A 27,542-nucleotide genomic window follows, 5' to 3' on the forward strand; every position below is an offset into this window, starting at 1 on the left:
AAATTACCCGATGCAAATAAATGGAAAGGGGTATGTGTGTGTGTCTATATATACACACACACACACACATATACATATATATATACACACACGTCCTTTACATTTGTTCTTGGACAAGCTGTGGGAAGCATTTCTGGCAAAGCTTTTTACATTCTGGATAATGATGGCAACAGTGGAACTTTTGCACAAGGAGGGGAGGAGACGGATAAAGAATAAGCTAGGAATTCAGGGAAGGAACGTTCTCAGGACTGAGTGTGTTTGCCCTGGCACGTTTTCCTTCCTTTTGGCAAAGCTATCACCACCCTAATGAATTTGTCTGCAACAACAGAATTTTCCCAACACTTGTTTCCATTCGACCAGGAACTATTTTGAAGATATTTTAAGAGAACATGTTTTGAAAACTGCTTTTATGGAAACATGACAAGTGGAAGCAGCAAGTCATTTTTAATCCACGTAAGATTTTATTCACTACCAGACATGTTCTAATGGTACATTTCAGTGATTTGTTCAGATAAAATTCAGAACTCGTTCCAATTTTTTGGACAGTTATTCTCTGGTATGGCTCAAGCACTTATAAAAAGGGGGACAACAGGTACAAACGTTTAGCTGAACAGCTTACCCTCTCTGTCCTCTTACCTTTTATCAGAAGGAAATCAGATTTGTAATTCTGGAGGAGGAAGCCAAACCATGCTAAGCTAATGCAAAACTACACATCTTAGAAAATAAAAGCACAGATTATTAAAACAGAAAAATATGCCATGCTTTTGCTTGTTTCACTCACTCCAACACTCAACTGCTCTAGAGTTGACCCACAGGCTAATAAGCAGAGAAAGTAAATAATACCGTGCCGAGTCATGCTGAAAACGTTTTTTTTTGTTGTTAATTTCAGACTGTTTCTGTATCCAATCCCAGGAGGGGATCTGTACAAAGTTGTACACACTTTCAAATAACTGATACTGGATCAATATGTAAATAAAGGAGGCAGAAATTAACCAAATTTCCATCTTTGTTCCTTTTATTCATGGGGATATTTTTAGTGATCAAATTTGTGGATAGAATGAAATACCAAGGGCCAATCACCTATTCAGAAATTGCATCCAGAATAATCTTGAAATGAGAGGTCAAACAAGGTGACTCATGAAACAAGGTAAATCCACCCTAAGGTAAATGGGTGAAAAGCACGAAAGGCAGAAATGAGAATTTTATCCTAGAGAAGAAATGAACCTGGACTTCAGATGGTTGGGGCAGCTGTGGCTGATACAATTTAATTATAAGCTTATGAATCTCTGTGAGAAGGTATTAAGTTACTCTGGTGTTCCATCTTCAGGACAAATACCCACATAAAGTAGACCATTCAGAATAAAAATGATCAATTCTCTATTTTTAAAGTAGATAGAATTATTTAAAATATATTTATTAAAGATTAAATCCTATCTTCCCTAGCAGTGTCTCAGACTATAAATTTTTAAGGGCAATAACTTGGGTCTTCATTCCTAGCGTGCAGGAGGTAACTGGAATTAGGATGCTCCAGCTGAAAAAGGGGTGTGGATGCTGCCAGCTTCACAGCGACAGCTCTGCTGCCAGCTTTGTGCATCAGTGCATCCTCAGATAGATTTTTCAGCTTACCTCAGACAGCCAGGCCCAGCCTGTGGCAGCCTGCACCCAGGCAGAAGTCTCTTCCGAGAGCTGAGCCTTTCCTACTCAGGACAGCTGGACCTGGGCCGGTCTCTTCTTGGGTGAGGAACCAAGCAAGGAGCTCACTCTCATTGCCCTGTGTCATGGGAACTTCTGAACTGATCTTGTGTGTGTTCAGGAGATCTAAACTCAACAAGGGGTCCTCTTTTCTGTTTCTTCCTTTCTCTCTGATAATATAGAATCTGAGGAATGGGCTGGATGGATAAGAAAAGTTTATTTATAACTAAGAAAAGGTGAAGTGTTATCCTTCAACAGTACAACTCTTCTACCAGCCTAGTAGATTACCAAAACCTACTCTCTGGCAGTTCCATTTTTTGGAAGATCGCCTTCTCTTTCCCATCTCCACAGTTTATCTTTCACTCTCCTGGTCACTCATAACCACACTGACTCAATCAGGCAGGATTTATTTTCATGGTCAGAGGCAGGGGAGTATAAGCAGAACATCCTGGACATGAAATTTCAAGACTTAATTTCAAGTCTCTGCCACTTACTATACAAAGTTGGGGTTAAAATATCAGGCTCCAGTCAGGCTGCCTAAGTTCCACTTAGACCTACTGAATCTCTTAGCCTTTCTGTATCCTTGTTCATAAAGCTGGGTTAAGTAATGGTATCCACACATCACAGGAGTGTCACCAAGATTTAATGAATATATGCAGAGCATGTGACCAGTAACTGGCACACAGTAAGTACTCAGTAATGTTACTATTAGCTGACAGAGCTCAGGCACATAATTTCATATCACTTTCCTCATCCTAAAAATGAAAATATCTGCCCCAATATAACCTTCTCTTAATCCTTCAGGAATTGTCAAGCACATTAGAAGGTATTTTGATTATGGGATATTAGTTTTTTTTTTTTTTTTAATAACCCTATCACACTGGAAATGGAAAATACAGCTACTCTAACATTTATTATTAAAAAGACTGTTCTGATTGCATTGGCATATGGCAAGAACACTGGAATGGAAGCTAGAAGGCAGACTCTGCAACTAGTCAGCAATTCTGTATCTCTGCCTTCCTTGGATGGTATAAAACACCAAAGTTCCTTCTAGCAATATGGTTTTCACCAACCATGGTATTCACAAGAATATGAACAAAATCTTCAACTGCATGAACAAGCTTTCCCAAGGGAACCAAGATATTATTTAGTTTTTAAAGTTTTAAATGAATTTCATTTAACTAAAGAAAAATGAAGCTAAGAATATGTGTTTTCATTAGACCACCAGTCCTAAAGGGAAAGTGAATTTTATGCCCAGAAAATGTCAGAATAACTAATCAGCTCTAAAGCTAGAGGTTATCTACTACAGTTAAAGTAGGACCTGACCTAAACAGTGAGTGAGGTAGGATTTCTATGCAGCAAATGGAAAGACTATATAATCATAAATTGCCAAAGGTAGAATTAAAACTGACATCAGCCAGCTTCAGGAAGGAAATGGGTGAATCTTCTCACAGAAGCAAGCAAGAATAAAAGCAAAGCTACCCCTCAGAGATGACATGGGAAAGGGAAATGAAACCGACTACTATTTTTACTCTGGCTATACAGCAAGATGAAGCTAAGTGGACTTAGATATTGCAAACTGTGCACAACAGGTTTTTCAATGAAAGGGCCAATTTGGCAACTGACTTCTGCCATCACTGAGAACTTCAGCACTTGGCCCCCAAGTTTCTCCCCCATCAACTCCTGTCATTTTTAGTGACACAACTGCCTATACAGACCATCCTCATCATACCCTAGCCTTTCAGTTATCTCAGCTTCTCCTCAATGATCTTTCCTCAGTTCTATCTCATTCACACTCCCAGGACATGCTTTTGAAGTCTGTCATCCCTACAGACGGCTTCACTTTCAAAATCACAAGTTCAGACATCCCCTCTCCAATGACAGTCTCCTATCCTTGTCAAAGCGCTTCCCACCCCCACGAACAATTCTTTGGCCTGTGAACTCTAATCCACTGGCCCTCCCCTTTTTCTACCTGTGTATGTGCACGCATGCACATGTGCTCAGTCATCTCTGACTCTTTGCAACCCTGTGGATTGTAGCCTTCTTCCTACCTACCACCCTATTTTCACTCCTTCTCCATACTAAGTCTAAAAGCTATCACCATCATAATTCTCTAGCACTCTACTAATTCCCTGCCCTCTCCCCTCCAAAATGCCCGTCTACAATGGAAGGACACCAATCATTCACAACTGTCTATACTTGGACTTGAGGATGCCACTAAATAGGCATTCACTCACTGACTCAAACAATATTCTTCTGCAGAACAGGCAATGCACCAAGTCCTGAGTTGGGGAGATAGATTTTTAGTGAACCATACCCAGGGACTGTCTTCATGGAGTTTGTATCTACTGGGTTGGCAGGGAGAAGAGATGTTAAGTAAACAAACGTACCAGTTTTTAAAAATACACTCTATAATCTCTTGTGGACTCAACATTCCCTATAATTTTCCTCTCTCCTTTTTGTAGTAGCTTGCTCCCCCATCCTCCAATGACTTGTACATTTTACCAGTAGGCTTCAAATCTCTCCTTCCCTTTGGTCCTCCATTTCTCACTTAATAGGACTTAATAGCCCTGTGTATTTTTCATGCGAAAGTGGGTGCTAATCAGCAGGACCCCTCATTGTCCCCAACAACCCCCCATGCTAATTTCTCCTGTCTGAACAGCTTGCTCATATGTCCATGGTCTTCTCAAGTACCAGTCCTATCTTGTCCCTTCCTACAGTGTCAAAGGCACCACTCCTTCATCCTCCTCCTGACCTCAAACATCACCAAGCTTTCCCTCTCTTCTAGACAACTCCCTACAATGAGCATATAAACATCCTTTGAAATCTCCAAGAAATAGAAAGCAAAGCCTTCCTTTTATCTTCCTCTAGGTACTAGCCTCCTTTGTATGCTTTACTTAATACAGACGGATTTCTTCAAAGTAACGTGGATCTACATCACAGATTTTCAACCTTGGCACCTTGATCCAACCCACTAGTACCTCTACTATTTCCCCACAACAGCAGAGTGGTCACTGAACCTGTTTAAAACACTGCAATGATCTTTTCCATTACATTAAAAATATAACTCAACCCTTTAATCTGGCCTACGAAGTCCTAATAGGGCCTCGCCCTGCCTACAATTTGGACCCTTTCTCGTATCTCGCTCTCTACCCAGCCTTCCAGCCTCATCTCTCTTCCCTGAGCATGCCAGCTAAGTTCCTGCCTTAGTGTCTTTGTCTTCACAGTTTTTCTGCCTAAAATGCTCTATCTCTGACCTTGGAAGATTAGGGCTGGCTTTTTTCCCCTTTTCATTTAAACCCCGGCTTAAATTTATTTTGTCAAAGATCCCTTTCCTGAACACCTAATCTAAGACAGCTATCATGACTGTCAATTCTATTACATCAATTCTCTAAATAAACCTATCAAGACATTAAAAATTTTGCTTTATCAGCCCCCCATCCTCATTTTCCCCAAAAGGATTTAAGGGTTAAGAGACCAATCTGTTCACTTCTGTGTCCCTAGCACCTAGAATAATGCCCTGCACATAGCTGGTAGCTGACAAATTTGTGGAGCTGATTTGAAGAAATAATATAAGCTGTATCCATTTTATGAGAAAGTAGGTTCTACCTCAGATGCCAAACATAATCTTTTCAAAATCATATCCCCCAAAATTTCATTTTCACAACACCAGTAAAAAGAGAGCTTTTAACAATGGCTTATGGTCTCATAGCATTAACATTTTTTTTAAGGAAATTCTTCTACTAGAACCTTGTTTCTATTGGAATTCAAAAAATATAGATCACTACACAGTAGCACTTAAGTAACTATTTTTAAACAGGAACTACATTCAAACCCAAAGTTATAAAAGTAGAGAAGTATACTGGTGATCTTAATGGACTTTAGCTTCCTCAGTCTAAGAATTCATTCTATTTGTGGAAATACAGTGGTTCAAATCAGTCTTTGTTAAATGACTGACCCCAAACCTCTCATGAATGACACTCCTCTCTATTTCAAATCCTGGTCCACTCCTGACTAAACATCACTCACTTAAAGTCACTCACACTAGTTCCTGAGGAAGTAACTATACAATGTTTCCAACCAGGAAGATGTAAAGGAAAATGCTAAGTATTCTAAGCTCTAGAGTTAGTCATACACCATATTATAGAACTCCATTCCAAAAATACTGTGAGGTAATTTCTGGCCATGGTGAAATAAAAAGTGTATTATGCCAGAAGAGTCTCCTAAATCTGTCAATGAAAAAGGTGAAACCATTTCCCTTAACCACTGGCACAAGTAAAAAGAACATGGTACACTGATCATCAGAATACCTTTTTAATTAAGAACTGGCAGCAGACTGGGAAATTCAGAAGGAAGTCTGAGAGGTTATCTAGTCTAGTTTCCTTTTGGAACAGAATGACTTAAAACCATTCTATTTAGATGATAGTCTGAACTAGTAAAGGCCACTGGTGTGGCTCAAAATAGCATTCTAATTTTTGTTATTGCCCATGACTTTCATTTTGTTTCTATTTACTTAAATGGATTTGACTACCTCCTGCCATATGCTATTGACATCAATTATACTGTGGAATGAGCTTGGTTTTCCCCTAGCCATTCTATCAACACTTGGCAAACCATGATGTGGTCTCTCCAGAATCTTGCTCTCAACCAACCACTCCTTTTACACAGTCAGCTTTGGTATCATCAAATTACAGTCCAGACACACAGTGCATGTAGCCTGCTCCTGGGAGAAGGTCCTCCTCACTGTTCACATGGAGATACACACATGTAGTACTTCGTACTCAGTTTCTAGACTTGTTAGCTGGCTCTTACAACACAGTTTTCCATTTTAAGAAAGTATCAATGGTGACAGAGTTCTTGAGCTTGTCTTAAGGTTACTTACAAAAGATTCTGTAATACTCTATAGTTCTATCTGAAATCAGTAGAATGCATGTCTCTTAATATATTAGCCAGTAGTCATTTAAAAATAAGGTTCAATCACAACTTTAAAATATTCTCTAGAATGCTATTGTTCAAGTAACATAGGTAGATCTGATGGATACTAAGGCAGATCTTGAAGTGACCTTTTCAAGACCTTTAGAGGCTAAAAGCCTTAAATCCAATATTTTATGTCATATTTTATTAAAGACATAATTTTTACCCCTTGGGTTAGGTTTATCAAAGGATTACTGTTATTAATAGCTACAAAGGGGTCTTTTTGGTTCACATGAAGAGAAAAATGGAACAAAGGAGAACAAGTGGAAGAGTCAGACTGAAAAAAGCAGGTAAGAACTGCTCAAAGTAACAGGACAGGAGAAGGGAAAAGGGGAAGGCCAAAAGGAGAGGAAAGGAGTGGAGAATGGTTACATGGAAAGGTGCAAAGATGCTCCAAGAGGGAGTAAACCAAACTGAAGCGAGAGACAAAGGACACAGTATGTACACTTACACGCTGCTGCTGCTAAGTCGCTTCAGTTGTGTCACACTTACATGCACAAGTAATTAAAACTGAAGGAAAAAAATTAAGGGGAGTGGTGGGAAACATGGGGGCCAGGAGGCCCTTAGCAAACTGAGAATTCTGACCAAGGACTGCTTGATGGCTTTCTGGAACAACAGACAGGTAAAGCACAGACTCAGACAAAGATGCAGACAGGACATCCGAAAGACACACACTTGCCATAAGTTTCTTAAATACTTACTTTTATAATAAAAGGGAACTTCGTATAGACTATTTGGGAATTATAGGAAAATGGCTTTAATTCCTTTAACAGCAATGGATAACTATAGCCAAAATTTGGCATTCAAACTTGGTGTTTGCATAGAAAAAAATTATAGTTACACTATTTTATCTTTTTTTTTCGTTGTGCTGTGTGCAACTTGCAAGATCTTAGTTCCCTGACCTGGGCCCCTGGCAGTGAGAGTACCAAGTCCTAACCACTGGACCACCAGAGGATTCCCTCTTGTGTGTTCTTTCATTAAAGATGGTGTTAACTATTTACAATAGCTAGAACATGGAAGCAACCAGACGTCCACTGACAGATGAATGGATAAAGAAGTAGTGGTACATATACATAATGGAATATTTCTCAGCCATAAAAAGGAACGCATCTGCGTCCTAATACAGTAGATGAACCTAGAACCTATTATACAGAGTGAAGTCAGTCAGAAAGAGAAAGATAACTATTATATTCTAACACATATACGGAATCTAGAAAAATGGTACTGAAGAATTTACTTACAGGGCAGCAATGGAGAAACAGAGAATAGACTTATAGACATGGGGAGAGGGGAGGAGAGGGTGAGATGTATGGAAAGAGTAACATGGAAACTTACATTACCATATGTAAAATAGATAGCCAACAGGAATTTGCTGTATGGCTCAGGAAACTCAAACAGGGGCTCTGTATCAACCTAGAGGGGTGGGATGGGGAGGGAGATGGCGGGGGAGGTTCAAAAGGGAGGGGATGTATGTATATCTATGACTGATTCATGTTGAGATTTGACAGAAGATGACAAAATTCTGTAAAGCAATTATCCTTCAATTAAAAAATAAATAAAAAATAAACATAGTGGTAAAAATATTAAAATATAAGTAATGGCTGTAAAACATTTTGTCCATTAAAATGTACTGTAATTTGGACATTCCTGGCAGTATCCAGTGGTTAAGATTCCATGCCTCCACTGCAGGGAGCATGGGTTCTCTTCTTTGTTGGGGAACTAAAGGTCCTACATGCTATGTGGCCTAAGAAAGGGGGGGGATAAAAGGAACCATAATTTAACTACTTTATTTATCAACTGAGTCGTTAGGTTGCTTCCAACTTTTAAGTTTTAAAAATAACACTGCAATTTACATACTCTTGTGCATTAATCTTAGTGTACAGGTCTGAATATTTCCTTATTTTAAGTAAAATCATTCAAAGGATATAAAATTCTATCAATATGTACTGCTAGGTTGGCTGTATCATAATACCTTTGCCAACAATGTTTAACTTGCCAATTTAGAAAGTCATATATTTTCTCATTTTTCAATCTTTGCATTCTTTGGATTGGATACAAAACTATTTTGTATCCTATGCTAATTGGTTATTTTTCATTTTTAGGAAAACATTGCTGTATGTGACGTCTTTATACATGGGATCACTCATCTTTATTTCCCCCCAGGCAGCAACTGCAAGTCTGTTTCCTTAGATGGGTAAAAGCTTTTTCTTAGTTGAGCACATGTGTAATGACTGAAAAGTGTGAATCTAGAGAAGTACGGAATATGACAGTCTCCGCAGCAATTTCTTTGGATAGAACAAAATCTTCATGGACTGGGCATTACTTGCGGTTTTGAAAGAGTATTTATAAAGTCCTTATGTTCACCTTCACCTCTCTGAAGCTTTGTAAAGACTCTATTCTCAATACATTAGATACAACTTGTGTAAACATCTATCTCCTCCATATATTCTCTTCCTCAATTGAGGTGCTGAGTCACACTTCTAAAAAGCAATGAAATGCTATCATTAGAGCAAATGCAATATTTTAAATACATTGATATTTTTTCCCTCCCATCTGGTGAAAGCCGTATATACAGCCTTCCTAAGTATCTGGTGGAATGCCATATATCATATGTCCTGAATATTTAATACACCGATCAATACCAAACATGCACAGTCCATTTAATTACATTATCTCATTTTCTAGAAGAGGAAACAAAAAGCTAAGTATCACCAGAGTCAAGGAGAACTGGGGCCAGAACCATTCTTTCCTGATAACCCGTCCACTGACCAATCAGACCCTCCTAACTACACAGGGACACGCCCAGCAGTGCTGCTCTCACTCTAGTTTCTGAATGAGGAGAGCAAAGTCTGGACCTTCAAACAGACCAGAACTCAGTGATTCAAACATGATTTATATCAAAGCAGTCTCTCTGGAAAACGATGCAAATATTTCAATGATGTTACAACTGATTAAAGGAGTTTTAGAATTTCTTTCTGAAAGAGCCCAAAGGGCCAGTTTAAAAAGTAAATCATAACTCTTAAACTTCAGTCAGTTTCATAATCATATATCATTATAGACTTCAACTGATGTTACTCAGTTTTTCAATTCATCTTATTCTCTGGAATTAAATGACCTTTAGCCATTTCAAAAATTTATATCCAGCTTCAAAGCATCAAGACTTGCCATCACTCATGATATTCAAAGAGAATGTAAAATTCCAAAAGATGAGCTTATTAAGACGTTTGGAACAATGACGGCTTTGTAAGAGTAAGCTGGCAACTTCCCCAGGAGGCTGTTAATATTCCTTCTCTTTCCAAAGAGGAGTTAAGATGTAAGTAAATTAAGGAGTTAATTTACTTACTTAAGGATGAAAATTGTTTTTAAAAGGACTTTTTCAGTTACACGTCAAGCAGTCAGGTAACTATTGAAAACTCCCTTAAACTGTGTTTGGAGTTTACAGTCTACCTGTAAAAGTACATTGCATATACACTTAAATATTTAGAGAAAAATGTTTTAAAATACATTTTTACGTACTTTATGTAAATAATAATATCCACTGAGGGACAGGATTATAAGACATTTTAGTTTTTCTTTAGTTTTGCTCACCTGGACCTTCTTACATTCTTATAGATAAGGAGCATTTATACAACTAAAAAATATACATAGCAACATGAAACAAAAAAGTATACATAGATATATATTTAAAAACCCCAAGCAAGACCTAATCATCAAAACACTTAATCTATGGAGGCAGGGTTTAGAAAGAACAGTGAGGTTGGATTTATCTTATCTCCTCTTCTGTATAGTTCTGCAGCTATCTATACAATTCAAAAACAAACCCTTGCCTACTCTGCAGGACCCACTACCTCTCAAAATGTTTAAAGCACATTGCAACAGTAATTACATTGTTGATGACCTGAAAATGGGTCACCCCACATGACTGATTAAAACTCTTACGCAATCTTCCTCTGGAGGAAACAAGGACAGCTTGTAAAATATTTCAACTAGATCTACTTCCCTAAGAGAAGATGGTACATACACATTTGTAGGTATCATCAAGGTCTAAAAGCACACAGAAAGGGAAAGGAAAAATTATCAAGAAGTTAAGTTAGCCTAGTCATTTGTCCTAACCAATTTCATGTTACATCATTAACTTAAGAAAGTACAGAGGCTTCTGTTGCATCACTAGTTAACAAACAATGTCTGAAGTTCAGATAGTTTTGCTTTGAAAGTTATGATGAAATAACTGTTACCTGGAAACAGGCTAAGATTTGAGAATCTTACATTTCTGTAGGATATGTAATTGCACTTCTCGGTTCATTGTCAGTTTCATCAAGCTATACTGTTTCCTTTCTGACTAGGAATCTAGGGTAACAAAACTAAATTTACTGCTAGATTTAGCAAGCAAAATTTCAGTTCTATAGGTAAATAGTTACTTATGAAATATACCTGAATGAATTTATATGGTTTGGATATTCTGTTTATAAAGGTTTAAAGATTCTACCTACATTCCACCACACTAGGAACTGAGAAACAGCTGCTGTCCCACCTGTGCTAAGGTATTAAGTCAGATACACTCAGGAATTGTCTCAAAGATTCAACACCTCAGAGTACCCTTCCTATATCACCATCTGATAACTCTACAGTTTGCAGGTTCTGATAGCAATGGGAGATTTCCAATTCAATTATCCATAAACTATCTCCTCAACTGTTGTTTAGTTGCTAAGTCATGTTTGATTCTTTTTCGACCCCATGGACTGCAGCTCGCCAGGCTTCTCTGTCCATGGGATTTTCCGGGTGTGAATACTGCTGTGCATTGCCATTTCCTTCTCCAGGGAATCTTCCCGACCCAGGGACTGAACCTGTGTCTCCTGCATTGGCAGGTAGATTCTTTACCACTGAGCCATCAGAGAGGCAAGCCCATCTTGTTAATTACCAAGTTTAAAACTCAGCTAAGGGCCCTTCAGAGGAAATTACCAGTTTATTCTTAAAATGAACATTAAGAGTTCCCAGACTAAAAAGGAATTATAGATGCTCCATAGTATTTTTATAGCCTTAAATTGTAAAACATATAAAGTAGCTAGATGCTAGGGGGACAGGTCACTGCATTTGATTGGGAATTACTAACATTTTCACATTATTTATCCCAGACAGAAATACGGGGGCTTAGAATTAAAACACAAAGCTCGGAATGTCTTTGGTTCACCTCTTTTAAAAAACCCTTTTTCGGGGGCAAGGGAGAAGTGTAAATTCCAAGAGTTTTGGCATTAGCTCTGACAATTCTGAATAAGTGATTCACTGTGACAGAGAACGCTCTAAACATACTCCAATTTTATTTTCTTCTTCCTTCTTAAAATTGGCCAGTTCTTTGTAATATCTAAAAATCATCTACAGAATGAAAATTTTTAAAGCTGGCTTAAGTTAGCTAAGTTACTATCATTCTACAGTCTCAAAATATTTAAAGGTATCAAGCTCAACCAAAATATATCCCCGCAGCATCTGATGCTAATACCTAAAGTGTCAATGCCTTAATGGGGGTGATAAGTTAATATCACTAACTATGGCACAAGATGAAGGTGAGGAAAAACTGCCCCACTGAGAGTATTTTATGTAACCCTACTGAGGTTTGTTTCTATTCTACTTTCTTCAGCCGTTTAGAGGGTTAAAAAGATTTGGAGTGGAAAGAATGGAAAAAGGTACACAGAGTTGGAGTGAACAAAAACAAAAGTAGGGAATGAGGAGGATTTTTAAATGACAGAACTAGAATAGGCACTATATAATATTCATTTCAACAATCTGGCATTTAAAATGAGATTTAAGATGTTTATTATTTTACTGCTAATAGCCTGAATGGACAGTGGGTCTTAAAATTATTTAATCTGACCCTAAAAGAAAAATCTAGAGTTACAGTCATTATAAGCATGCAAAGGATATATTTAAACACCTTTTATCACACTATGGAAGTCCCTCCTTAAAATTACTAAATAACCTAAGCCAAAAAAAGGGGGAAAATTCAGTTGAGCAAATACTTCTGGAATTAACTAACTCCCATAAAATGTAGGCTTGTTGTTTTTTTTTTTCCCTCCATTTCAAAATTCTCTAAGGAAAGAAAATGGGTAGTTACATACCTATAGAAGGAGATTTGAAAGGGTATTTATCAGGAAGATCCACTCTAACTTTCCATACTCCGCCTTCATACGGTGCTAAAATAAAAGCAAAAATGTTAAAACATCAGAATTGTCTCCAAATTAGAAAACAGAATCCAACTGTAAGTTAAACATTAAATTCTAATCTCTTTTGAGAATCTTGCAAATTAATTCCTTCAAAAGTCAGGGAACTCTTATAACTAGTAGGTACTCTATGTTCAAAGGTAATACTTTCCTTTAAAAAAAAATCTAGAATTAGCATAGATTCATTTTCTCTCTCAAATTTACCTGATTCTTCAAACACTGTTCAATTATTTGGTAAGTAATAGCTAACTATCTCAGTCTATCCTGTGCCTAACCCACCTCTCCCCCCAAACAACAAAAACATTTCCACAAAACCCAGAATTCACAATTTATGTTTAATACTGTCTCATAGGGCTTCCCTAGTGGCTCAGATGGTAAAGAATCCACCTGCAATGCAGGAGACCCAGGTTTGATCCCGGGGTTGGGAAGACCCCTGTAGAAGGGAATGGCTACCCACTCCAGCATTCTTGCCTAGAGAATTCCAAGGACAGACGAGCCTGGCAGATTACAGTCCATAGGGTCGCAAAGAGTTGGACATGACTAAGTGACTAAGTCACACTAACACAGAGATAAGAGAAAAAGCATATAGAATATTTATCCTAATAGCAAGATTTCCTTACTGGTTCTAGAATTCAATTAAATTTACTTTTCAAGAACTATACATATCACCATCTATCTTGATATTCACATTGTCTATTAAGGAATATAAGTAAAATAGAAAAACACATACCAACACATATACTTACTTCCTTGTGGTCCATAAAACTTCACTACAAATTCATTGAGTCCTCCTAGGATAGTAACCTCATGCTTACTCTCAATACTAAGGTGGAAGGTAAAGGAAATTACACAGGCTTTATGTTACCCAAAACTAAAGATGGTACCCCTAAGATATGCCAATGAAAGTGTTACCAACATTCTACAAGAAACCAATAAAATATAAAATATGATAATAATTCTGGTAGTTTAAAAGGCAATATATAATCCTGTGAAAAGAATATGAATGAGCTTTAGATTCAGAGAGATTGGTGCTCAAATCCCAGGACTGCCATTTGGTGGGTTTGAGGCTAGACAAAATAATGTAAACTCACTCCCTGAGCCTTTTGTTTTTGGCAAATCAGGAAAACACCATTTTACAGACCTCTGTGAAGAATAAATGGGTTAAGTATGTAATATGTGTAAGACTACATTGTGTATGTAAGCAAATGAAAAACAGGAACTTAATTTTAGCTTTTCTCCCCTCTGTTCTCTCCCTACCCCAACCTCTCCCCAGTGATCCTTTAATATAAACCCAGTGTTCCCTTTAGTCAAATTCAAGCATTCAGCAAAACGCTGATTTTCTTGAACTGGAAATGCGTGCCTAAAATTACAGATTTTCTAAGGAAGTCCTGATAATTTCCTCCTGGCTTAGAGAATAATTGAAATGACTAGTGATGTAACTGTGCTATAAGTAGCACTGCCAAATGCAAAAAAAACAGCAAAAAAAAAAAAATATATATATATATATATAAATTTTTTTTTAAACTTTGTCGGTAGTATTTATTTTCAGCTATTCTTTTCCTCACTCACAAAACTCTATCCTCCTTAGGCTGGCCTCTAGTTCTTTGTGTGTTTGGGGGCCCGAATCACAGAGCACCGGCACTTCTGTGTTCTCTTCCTCGTCAATTTTATGTGTCCTGAGACTCATTCTTTTAAGCTCCTAAGATTCAATTACAGAAACCAAAACAACCCATTTCCAGATGATAGGGCTTCTGGTCTAATTTCTGTTTTGTCTCTGCTTTGTGGTCTACCCCAATAATGACTTTAGTGATAAAAATTTTAGGTGGTGGGGGGCTTTGGGGAACTCTCAAATCCCACTGCAACATTAAAAAAAAAAAAAACAACCCACCACAAGAAGATATGGCCTCATCTTTCTCAATCAGAAGTACAAATTACATTTTAATTATGTGTACTATTATACAAAAAGAAAAATGCTAAATAAAATTTAAGTGATCTCTTAAATAGAGAAAAATGTTATTTTTTAAGGCTTGAAATTTGACTCTCCAAATCCTCTGTCCTGTAGGTCACAGAACAGAGGTCAGGTGTATTTTTGGCAAAGTCCTTGCTTAAGAGCAACTAGAGATATTAAGTAAGATAATGTAGTCTATTTGATCTCATTCTTTTCTAAACAAAAACTACTTTTAATAACATGCACATTGAAAGGATTCAAATAGCAACCACATTGGAAAATTGGCTTCATTTCTCATGGTCAGATGACACATGAATGTAAGTTTTGGTGTACTAACTTCTTCCTGGCCAGTCACACTCTGACACCCCTCTACAAATATTTCAAAGCTAATGCTAATGTAGTAAGTTAAAGTAAGTGCTTGCTTTAAAACAAAAACAACCAAAAAAGCTCCCTTGCATTAGTGAAAGAAAAAGTCAAATCTAGTTACAATAAACAAAATTAAATACAAACAATTACGTTCTCAAAGAAAATAAACCAAAAAATTTTGGAGATAAAAAGGTTTAAGAATGACACCAAAGGCAGAAACCACAGGGGGAAAAACCAGCAGATGCAAGCACACATACACATTTAAACTTCTTTATTATAAAAAACCAAGGACAAAGCACAAACTAGGAAGAAAAGGCCAGAACAGCCAAGTTAAGAAAACTGAAATTAAGCTATAAAAAGCCCAACTCATCAAAGTAGTTTAAAAATGAGATATTTTCCATTATTAATTGATAGAGATGAAGGAGCTGGATAAAACCCAGTGTTCAATGGAATATAAATTAGCATTCCTGAGAACAAATTTAAACACTATACTCTAAAACTTAAAATGAATTTACTCTTTCACTTAAATTTCACTTCTCTGAAGTTATTTAAAAAAAAAAAACAAAACACAACACTGCTGGCAGGAGTGACACAGTTTCAACCACGTGAAAACTGCTGGCACGGTGAGCTGCACACAGATATACCCTATATCCATCAGCACTATTGCCAGTAGACAGGAAGAGCTATGTTCACCAAAATACATGTTTAAGAATGTTCATAAAAGGCCTCCCTGGTGGCTTAGTCAAAGGTAGAGAATCTGCCTGTCAGTGCAGGAGACAGAGGTTCGATCTCTGGTCCAGGAAGATCCCACATGCCTCAGGGCAACCAAGCCCATAAACCAAGATCATGGAGCCTGTGCTCTAGAGCCCAGGAACCAAAAAGCTACCGAAGCCCAGGTGTCCTGGAGACTGTGCTCAGCAACAGTGAGAAGCCCTTGCACTCAACTAGAGAGGAGCCCCCACTTGCCGCAACTAGAAAAAAGCCTGTGAGGCAGTAAACACTCAGCCCAGTCAATAAATTTAAAAAATTTAAAAAAGAATGTTCATATAGCCCTATGTGTAATATCCAAAAGTTAGGTCACAACCCGAAAGCTCATCAACAATAAAAAGAATAAATAATGGTACAGCTGGGCTTCTCTGGTGGCTCAGTGGGAGAGAATCTGCCTGCGAGTGAAAGAGACCTGGGTTCAATCTCTGGGTCAGGAATATCCCCTGGAGAAGGAAACGGCAACCCACTCCAATATTCTTGCCTGGGAAATCCCCAGGGACAGAAGAGCCTGGTGGCCTACAATCCGTGGGGTCACAAAGGAATCAGACACGACTTAGCGACTAAACAACAGTGGTACAGTCACCCAGCAGAGTATTACACAGCAATAAAACTGAACCTGGAACTTCCCTGGTGGTCCGGTGGCTAAGACTCTATACTTCCAGCGGAAGGGGTGAGGGTCTGACCCCTGCTGGGGGAACTAAGATCCCACATGCCCTACAGTATAATCAGAAAAAAACAAAAATAAAAACCACCACTACAAGTAAATGGATGAACTCTCACAGACATTACAGTTGAGTAAAAGAAGCCAGATACTAAAGAGCACATACAGTGTGATTCCATTTACACACAGTTCAAACAGGCTAAATCAATCAAGATGCTAGAAATTAGGACAGTTACCCACTAGTGGGGTCTGTGGTCATTGTAAAGGGGTTTGAAGGGGATTTCCAGAGTGCAGATTACACGTTTACACTTCCATTTATCAGTGAGTTACAAAAATGATCTGTGCACTTTCTGTATATCTATTTAATTAAAAAGTTTACTAAAAGTAAGACTATCTGATGCATGTATAATTTTTTTACCATAAATTTTAAAAATGAAAATAATTTGAATATTTTGAGTATTTTTTTGTCTTGAATTTTTCTTTTGGCCATGCCACGTGGCTTGTGGGATCTCAGTTCCCCAACCAGGGATCGAACCCAGGCCTTCAGCAGTGAAAGCAGAATTCTAACCACTGGACTGAAAGGGAAGTCCATAATTTAAGTATTTATGACTAGGAAACTGGTTGAAGAATTACAAGCCATTTATACAACAGGCTGTTATTAGTGTCTATTAGTGTATACTAGTGCCTTCTCACCATCTAGAGCTCCTCTAATATATACTTCTGTTTAATTGGGAGGCATCCAGAAATAGTCAAAATGAATATACTGTAGCGCCACATAAGATATCTCAGATCTTCAACTAAAAAAACTGCAAGGATAATAATGGAGTAAGGTAGAGGATTAAATTGGAGAAGGCACTGGCACCCCACTCCAATACTCCTGCCTGGGGAATCCCATGGATGGGGGAGCCTGGTGGGCTGCAGTTCATGGGGTCACAAAGAGTAGGACACGACTGAGCGACTTCACTTTCGCTTTTCACTTTCCTGCAACGGAGAGGGAAATGGCAACCCACTCCAGTGTTCTTGCCTGGAGAATCCCAGGGACGGGGAGCCTGGTGGGCTGCCGTCTATGGGGTCACACAGAGTCGGACACGACTGAAGTGACTTAGCAGCAGCAGCAGAGGATTAAATGAGTTTAATAAAAGAAGTCAAACTAATTTTACAATATAAAAATCTGTAGAAGCAGCATTCCCTATCAGACCTAATTTGCTATGAATGACATTGATCTATAGCAATTAGTTAATTAATTATTTAAAAGTATGTTATCTACATGAATGTCCCCTCTAGAAACTTGAAGATATCTTTTCTATCCTTTAGGTGGATGCAGTAAATGTGAGTTTCTTTCATTTTGTGATCTGTCTGGGATTAGTTCATGCTTTTATCTATTTTCCAAAGAAGATTCTCCTTTCGAAAAGGTCATATTAAAACGAGATTAGAAATTAATGCTCCAAATCTCCTCTTTCCCAGGATCCCAGGTATAACCCACATTCCAGAAACACTGGGTCTATCTTTAATTACACTTATACTGTAAATTAAAGAGTTCTTATAGTCCATTTCGTATGAAAAGCTAAAAGTAAACTGAAAGAAACCTTTAAACACTTCTACAAAGTTGGTAAAACGAAGAAGCTGTGCTAAATTTATGCTACCTTGCAATGGCACAGACACTAAATCAGATGGGAAAAAAAAATTTTTTAAGTTTAGTTGAAAGAAAAACACTGCATTAAAAATAAGTCATTCCATCACCATGAATGAATGACTTACCCAGAAAAACTATAAAATTACTTGACTACTGTTACCATGTGTATTTACGGTACAGGCCATGAGTTTCTTTCTGCTCTCTGCTGTAAAGTCAAGGGCGAGGAAGGCAAATGAGAAGGCAGGTTACAATGACAAAAATAATGATCTATTTTGGATATGTGCTGGTCAGACTAGTAGCCTGGCGGGAACTCACTAGAAGGTTCCTTCATTACTGTCTCACTTTCAAAGTCTGAAAATATAAGACACCCTTCAGATACTGGTCTGGTAAAAATATGTTAAATCCATAAAACCTGCATTTTACTCACCTCTAAGTTATTTGTAAAATACTGCTTTTTACTTACTTAGTGTTTCACTATTAAGGAATATCAGCATTTTCAGTAGAATAATGATCAACATTCCCAGGAACCCAAGTTCATTTCACTTTTAAAATGCCAGCCACCCACCACTTTATTTTCCCTGAATGGCACTATGATTACACAATCTAATATTTAAAGGTTAATGCCAAACTGTCAAGAGACAATTGACATTCTTTAAAAAAAAAAAAAAAGAGACAATTGACATTCTTGGCAAAACGTGTCTATTGGGATTTTAGAAATGATTTTTAGTAGTTCTGGGTAGTTTCTGGAGTAGACTCCAGAAAGCGAGTCAAGGGCTAAGTCTGTTAAACAGGTCAAGGATTCAGACGGCATGGTTTCCTAAATTTGCTGATAATGAGTTATTAAGATAAAAGATGGTGACCTCCCTGAGCTGTGTCCATGGCAGTAAGTGACCAGGATAAAGAATGGGCTTCTTTTGTGAAGAAGGTAAAAGCTATTTGCATGGCTTTCTATCTACATGTTCAGATCAGTCTGCTTCCAACTCTCCTTGAGATTAACTACATTCCGAAAGTTCAAGAAACTAAGCAACTTTCTCTACCTAGCTTTCTTGATAAAAATATGGTATGTCTATTAATCCAGTAATGTTCAAAAATAACAAAGATAATACTTTGGGCGTTATGTTTACAAAGAATCCTTCTCCTTCAGAGATATAAACTGAAATATTTATTAATTAAAACATATGTGTAGGATTTATTTCAAAATAACTCATTTAGGAAAGAGAGGTACAGAAGACAGGACACTGACCTTAAGTCAACAATTACTGTATCTGATGATCAGTACATGGGGGTTCATTATGCGTTCTCTCGCATTTGAAATTTTGTTATAAGTTCTGAAAAGTTAATGTAGTCAGTTATCAGAACTTTAGTATTTAACAAGCATGACAATTTAGAAGAACTTAGCTACTGTAGCTCTTTTAAGGGCTTACAAAGTAATCCAATATTTTCCTGAGGTCCAATATTTAGTTTGAGGAAGAAAAAAATTAGCAAATGATCAGGTCTTCCCTGGTAGTCCAGTGGTTAGGTTTCCATGCTTCCACTGCAGGGAGCACAGGCTGGATTCCTGGTCAAGGAACTAAGATCCTGAGTGCCATGTGGTGTGGCCCAAAAACAAAAAATTTAGCAAGTGATCTAGTACTTAAGGAAACAAAGACTTCATACTGAAAGAGAAGAATACTGTGTCAAGATGGTCAAATTCTAGAAGAATCAAATTTAAGTGGATTCAAAAGGATGTCTAAGAAAAATCTAACCACAATGAAGGAAGATGAGCATGGCTTCTGCATATTCATGACAAATAGCCTCTGGGCAAAATAATAATTACAGACATGGCTTTGCTTAAATTATAAGAAAAAAACGGGTCATGTGTAATATCAAAGGCTCCTTGTTGAGATGAAAGTTTAAATTTTTTTAAAAAGTTTTCAAATGTTTGTGTTCTTTGTGTTAAGAGGAAGGGAGACTTCTATTCAAAGGAGAAATAATAAAAATAGCAGAAATAAAAGCTACTGAGAAAATAAGCATAGGGCAAAAAAGATAAAAGGTAGTAAGAGGGAAATATACACACACCATGTACAATACAATGTGTAATACAATGTCAAGAGGAATCACCAGAACAATGTATTTGGGCCTTAAGTTCAGCAGTTTTATTCCTTGTATTTCCCACCCCCCATGAAATACTTACACTTTCTACATGACTTAACAGAAATCTATAAGCTGGGCTATGGAGAGTATAATGTTAGCATCTATTAAATTCACAAAGATCACAGGCTTTAATTTCTACTGAAAGTTATGCTACACATTTCCCACACATATACCACAAGGCAAATAAAAACCACTCTGAAACTGAACCTGCCTTCAAGAAGCTTAAATTTTAGCAAAAGAACGTAAGATCTGTACAAGTAAATGCAAAAAAAAGTTTGCATAAAGTGTATTAGAGTTTAGAGTAGAAACAGTGCAGCTAGGTAGACAGAGAGATGGTTTGCTATGGAAACGAAGGATTGCTGCTCTACAGTACTACAAAATACAATGATGCCCTTTAAGAAATATACTTCTTTCCTGAAATAGAAATTTCCCATACTCTTAGGCTGAAGAGATTGGCAGGTTCTTTTCCTAGTTTCTCTTCCTCCTTTAGCCACATTTGAGAGCTGTCACTGGGCTACCATTCCTTAAAATGGATCTATGGTAGCTTACAAAAATCAGATAACCAAAGTTCATGAAATTTTATTTTTTAAAAAAGGGTAAGTAATTCTAAGTAAGACATTCTCCAATACATAATTTTTAGCTGTTATGTTTTCAGGTTTAAAGCAAGCCAAACAACTCTGGAGGGAAATGTGCGCTCAGTTGTGTCTGACTCTATAACCCCACGGATTGGAGCCCACCAGGCTCCTCAGCCCACGGGATTTTACAGGCAACAACACTGGAGTGGGTTGCCATTCCTTTCTCCAGGAGATCTTCTCAATTCAGGGATCGAACCCACATCTCTTGTGTCTCCCGCATTGACAGGCGGGTTCTTTACCATTAGTGCCAGGTGGGAAGCCCAATGTGTGGTTATTGGAGGGGATATGACTTACTTTAAAATAGTCTCTTCAGGGAATTCCCTGGCAGCCCAGTGGTTAGGTCTCTGTGTTTCCTGTGCAGGGGGCACAAGTTTGATCCCCTGGTTGAGGAACTAAGATCCTACAAGGCACACGGTACAGCCAAAATTAAAAAAATAATAAAAACACCTTCTTCAAAGTAAATATGTACTGTCCGGAAGTAAGTAGAGCAAAAAATTTGACAACTTACTATGATATACTGAACACTGAAAGCCTCATTATTTAAGTGGTAAAAAGTAACATGAATGATTTCTTAAATTTAACAAAGATAGTCCAAAAATTAAGTTAAAAACCAAGCATGTTCATTACCACCCAGCACTCTATAAATTACATTATCCTTTGGAGTTTTTCTGTGTGTGGGTATTTTTTTCTTCTCAAGTTTATGCTTTTACTTTAAGCTTCCATGTCAGACACCAAAGCAAACACTGGCAAGACCTAAGTAAACGTTATTTTTTTAAATGGGAAAATCATTATAACTTAGCTCTTCCCTAGAAGCATTATTCCGCTACTAAGTTCACAAATAATAAAGAAAAAAACTCAAAAGAAAAATTAAGAGTCATATGTTACGGAAAATAATTTTTTTGAGGTAGGTTTTAGAAAAAGGAAGTGTATCAGAAAGACACATAAGAAATCTAAGCCCCACTCCAACTCCACAAAAATTTTTATACAGCAGGTTTACAAAGTCAAATAGTCAGAGATGACCCAGATGCAGAAGTGAGAGAAAGCAAAGGGAAATATGGAAAAACAATGATACCATCTTGAGACCAAGAAAATATAGTCAAAACAAAAATAAGATTTACATTTTCTAAAAAGCTGTAAAAACTAGAAACTTTTCTAAAAAGTGAAAATTCAGGTTAACCACCTAAAAATATTTAGAAGGCTACTGATAAAATTGCAACAGCACTTTATTTTACAAATTTTGATGCTTTGCTATTTTATGGCAACAACACATTGTTCATTATTAACTAAAAATGTATAAATCCATGTACACAAATTAATAATGTATTACCTAATAGTATATTACTCTTGCTTGTTGCTGTTGCTAAGTCGCATTAGTCGTGTCCGACTGTGTGTGACCCCATAGACGGCAGCCCACCAGGCTCCCCTGTCCCTGGGATTATCCAGGCAAGAACACTGGAGTGGGTTGCCAATTCCTTCCCCAACGCATGAAAGTGAAAAGTGAAAGTGAAGTCGCTCAGTTGTGTCTGACTCTTAGCGACTCCATGGACTATAGCCTACCAGGCTCCTCCATCCATGGGATTCTCAATAAGTCATAAAATTTTTCGTAGTTTGGTTTGTTACAGCTTGATTCACAGCATGTTAAAAATAAATCACTGCCCTAGTGTGATAATGTTATTATGGTTATTTAAGAAAATATTAGTATTTTTAAGAGGGGCCTACCGATAGATGCAGGTAACAATGTCTGGGATTTGCCCTAAAATATTTCAGAAAGAAGAGAAACAGATGTGGGAGAAAATATTGATAATTAACAAAATTTCAATTTGGGTAATGCGCATTCATTAAACCTTTAGTTTTGTGTACACTTGAACATCTTAATTAAATTATTTCTTTTTATTTAGTATCCAATATTTATCATTTTTTTAAATCAGAAGCCTATATATATATTTAACTACACTATACTTCTGTGGAAAGGGGACCCTCACTGTCAACTAAATCAACTGGTCAAATGTCCAATTTAAATCTGCAAACTTGGAATACACCTTTGAACTGCAGAGAAAAAAATAAAAGACTGGCAAGATTCTCAAGTCACAGAACATTCCTGAGACATCAAGTCCACAATGAAAATAAAAACCAATGATCTAGATAAATTCTTAAAAAAAAAAAATCTGGGAAAATTTTAGAGATAGGACACATTGAAAGATTGCTATTGTTGTAGTTTAGTCACTAAGTTGTACCTGAATCTTTGACCCCATGGACTGTAGCCCAGCAGGCTCCTCTGTCCATGGGATTTCCCAGCCAAGAATACTGGAGTGGGTTGCCATTTCCTTCTCCAGGGTATCTTCCCGACCCAAGGATTGAACCCACATTTTCTGCTTGGCAGGTACTGAAAGATACCAGTACTTAATTACAATCTCCAGTTCTCCTGTCCTCAGTATGGAGGTACATGAAACCATGCTTCACATGCCATAGAAGGAAACAGAAAAAAGAACCCCGTCATTTCAAAGGCATACTACCTAATCACAGCAGGCTGGAAAAAAACACATGAATCACAACCTTACAGATGACAATAATACCTGAAAACTTCAGAGTTACAGGCAATGTATAATTTCCCCAGAGATGATAAAGAAACATGAGTGGTCATCTGTAAAATCTTAATGGAAACATCTATTTAAAACACATTCTACCTCCTCTTCTGTGATGCATGCTACTTCACCAAGCCATCCACAGTGCAGGGCAATGTACATCATGAAGCAACTTCTCAATAAGAAGCTGATATGGATTTATGGAATATCTATGCAGTATATTTATATTCATATTTCCAGCATTCTTCTCTTCTCAGAAAATCCTTGACAACCTACTTCCTGTTGGTTTTAAATGTAGCAGAGCAGTTTTTACCCTAACACCTGACATATAGGTACAATGCCAATCAATGAAAATAAAATTAAGTTATGTGTTTCATAACACATAACAGATATTCTAATCAAGGCATATTCATTTGCAGTAAGCAGTGACATTTTAAAGGAAATATTTTCTCTGTACTCTATAAGTGACATATAGTATATTACAACTGCAAAGTGATGTGCAGAAATTAATAAATACTGAGCAGTGGTACCCATTCAGGAGATGAAGATTATGGACAAGTGAAAAACAAATGGATCACAGAAATGAGGAGAAGATCTTAGGTATCAATGTACAGTCAGTCATCTCTTAAAAAGAAAAGAAGAACAGTCAACACATCCTGAGGTCATGGAGCTACAGATGGAAAGATCTAGATGTGCAACCCAGGTCATGGCTCTTCCTCCTTCCCTCCCGGCACTGGCTAATTACGAGCTTGTGTCTCTGGAGACCAGTTTTTCCCCATCATAATTTTATGACTTCAATAATCTCAAGGAAAATTTCTTAAAGCAAGCTCTTTAAAATTAAAACAAATGCCTGTAAACCCAGATGAAAGAGGGGAAGATAACAACTGGCTTGCTCTTACAAATCACTGCTCCATGGCCCTGGTCTCAGAGCCTCCTCACCCCATGCTGCTTTCCCAGAACATGAATGACCAACGCCTGCCATTCCCTTTACTCCTCCCACCACGTTCACTGGGCAAAGCGGACGTCAAGCATTAACAACAACCTTGATTTCATGAAAATTTTAAGTTGGAAGTGAGCAGCACAGACTCGGGCTTTTTAAAGCAATATATGTAACAAAGGAATAAGCAACAGGTTCAAGATCATTGTCAAGACTTTACACTGAAAAAGGCAGAACTACAGATACATACACTGGATAGGATGCTAAATTAAAGTGCAATCCACCATGTAGAGAACTCTGCATTCCAAAACAAATGAATGTGCCTTCGTTCAGTTGAGCCCAGTCTCCATTACCCATTTGGAAGACTTATGAGAGGTAATAGCTCTGTTGGAAATTTAATAAAGGCCTGGATAAAGTATGGGGAAGAAAAGGATTAAAAAGTAATCTAAAGTGATATAGAAAATAGCATTGTTTTCTCGACTGAAATTCTGCTTAAAAACCATAGTATATAAAAGGGTATTGAGTAGGCAAATGTCCTATTTGATAGGATCAAGTAGCTAGCTGCCTTCATTTATTACCTTTATACACAATTAGAATGAAAAAACTCGGATAAAAAATTTCAACAGAAACTGGACTGTTGCTTTAAAAAAAAGTCCATACTGAAAAGAAGCAAAAGAAACTTTAAAATGGTGGTGGGGGTGGGTGGGGGGGAGCTGCTTTTAGAGAAACATCCTACCATAAGAAAATAACCCCAATATGACTGAACAGTAGAAAACCCTGGAAAGTCAAGAGACGTGAGGTGAAAGTGAACTGTACACTAGGTGTGCAATGCGATACAACCACAGGGAGGCTGCCGCTATTTAAAGCACCGTCCAAGGAGCAGGTGACAGAGCTGCGAGAGGAAGCTTTCTTGCCATGCTAGTGAGCTTGCTAGCTTGAGACCAACAGAAATGGTTAGTGCATAGGAAGAAATGGGTTGTTGGGTACAATGAAGAAACATGGGAATGCTAAGTAAGTGATATGGAAGCTAGCTTAATAATAATTTAAACAGAGGTTTGACATTTAAATATATACAAACAGTAAATAGAAGAAAGGCTGTATTGCTATGAGTCATTGCTAGGAAATTTTAAAAAACCAAGGTTCTCACAAGGACTACTTACTGAATAATTAAACAGTGTGGAAAAAAATCAAGTTATTTAGCAAAACAAGAAAAAATAAACCCAGACATACACAACAGTGGGTGTATATATAGTAAGAAAACCTGGCACTGAAAAGGTGACAAATCTATTAGGTTTCCCTCTCCTGTGTTTACACCATGGGGACAGGGAGGATTGACAGGCTCAGGTGCCACTAAGTGAGACAGTGTTCCAGGCCCCAAATCACAGGGCAGAGCGCAGTTCTGAGAACACCTTATAGTATGACCAAATGATCTCTGGCGGTGAAGCACTGAGTTTTAGGCTTTTAAAAAATTGTCTTTTAAAATGTGACTGGGGCATAAAGCAGCATCCCCATTCCTCTCTCTAATCCCACTTGCCCAGATATTACTACTGTTTATACTAAGACTTATATATACACACATTAACATCATCATGCACACCCAGACACACAGGTGTAAACTCTTCTGCAAACACCTTTCTTTGGGTTATACACAGAAAACGTCTTTATTAGTACATACAGACCTAAGCTCCCTTAAAAAAATGCCTGTGAAATATCTCTGTACTATAAATTAAATAAATAAGCATCCATTAGTGAACAGTAGGTCGTTGCTGGTATTTTGCTATTGCAATGTTACAATGAACATCTCAGTACATGAATCTTGCTGTACTTTTGACAGTGCCTAAATGTCCTTCAAAAAAGGTTGCGTACAATCACTTTATAACACTGTCATATGAGCCAACCTGTTTTCCTGATACTCTCACCAGAATTGGCACTCAAGCTTTTAAAGTGAAACAAAGTTAATCTTTAAAAACTACCCCAATTGCCATCTGCGCTTCAAATTGGCCTGTGCTCTTTCTCACCAACTCAAGTGTGGCCCTGGCTGGGTCACCCAGAAGAAAAGGATCCACCATGTTGGGCAAAAAAAACTGAAAACAAGGCAAGTTTAGTCTAACATGGCATCACTCAGTTAAATGACCGGAGTAGTATCTTACTTATTTCTCTAAATACTTAAATCATTTATACTTTTACTTATCCCCTCAAGTAGAATGTTAACTTCTTATTTCTTGGGTGCTTCTGATATTTTAAATAGCTCTCCTTAGACCGAACTACTTTTGCTGTTACAGCATACAAAGTAATGAATTCTCACAAAAGAATTACAGAACTGAATCCCTCAACAACAGATAGTCAACATTTAAAGAACTACGTTAGTCTCCAAATTACTAAATGACACAGTTTACCCGACTACAGAAAACAAAAGAAAGATCTTGTAATAATGGGCATATAAATATTACTCACTGCTAAGCCAAGTATCAATAGCCTCAGATATGCAGGTGACACCACCCTTATGGCAGAAAGTGAAGAAGAACTAAAAAGCCTCTTGATGAAAGTGAAAGAGGAGAGTGAAAAAGTTGGCTTAAAGCTCAACATTCAGAAAATGAAGATATGGCATCTGATCCCATCACTTCATGGCACATAGATGGGGAAACAGTGGAAACAGTGGCTGACTTTATTTTTGGGGGCTCCAAAATCACTACAGATGGTGACTGCAGCCATGAAATTAAAAGAAGCTTAGTCTTTGGAAGGAAAGTTATGACCAACCTAGGTAGCATATTAAAAAGCAGAGACATTACTTTGCCAACCAAGGTCCATCTAGTCAAGGCTATGGTTTTTCCAGTAGTCATGTATGGATGTGAGAGTTGGACTATAAAGAATGCTGATAGCCGAAGAATTGATGCTTTTGAACTGTGGTGTTGGAGAAGACTCTTGAGAGTCCCTTGGACTGCAAGGAGATCCAACCAGTCCATCCTAAAGGAGATCAGTCCTGGGTTCATTGGAAGGACTG

General features: G+C 37.6%; 1 protein-coding gene across 3 annotated transcripts in view; it reads right to left on the reverse strand.

The window, feature by feature from the left end:
- UBE2H (ubiquitin conjugating enzyme E2 H) overlaps nucleotides 1-27,542 on the reverse strand; it is a 102,182-nt gene that overhangs the window by 31,553 nt on the left and 43,087 nt on the right. For 2 of the 3 annotated variants that reach the window (XM_061414693.1, XM_061414694.1), the window contains exons 2-3: nucleotides 13,625-13,701; nucleotides 12,777-12,851 (exon numbers count right to left, since the gene is read on the reverse strand). In XM_061414693.1, coding sequence (XP_061270677.1) covers nucleotides 12,777-12,851; nucleotides 13,625-13,701 — 152 coding nt within the window. The remainder of the gene's footprint in view (nucleotides 1-12,776; nucleotides 12,852-13,624; nucleotides 13,702-27,542) is intronic. The other variant, XM_061414695.1, reaches the window with a different exon arrangement.

Source organism: Bos javanicus, chromosome 4, assembly GCF_032452875.1.
Source record: "Bos javanicus breed banteng chromosome 4, ARS-OSU_banteng_1.0, whole genome shotgun sequence".
NCBI classification, from domain to species: Eukaryota; Metazoa; Chordata; class Mammalia; order Artiodactyla; family Bovidae; genus Bos; species Bos javanicus.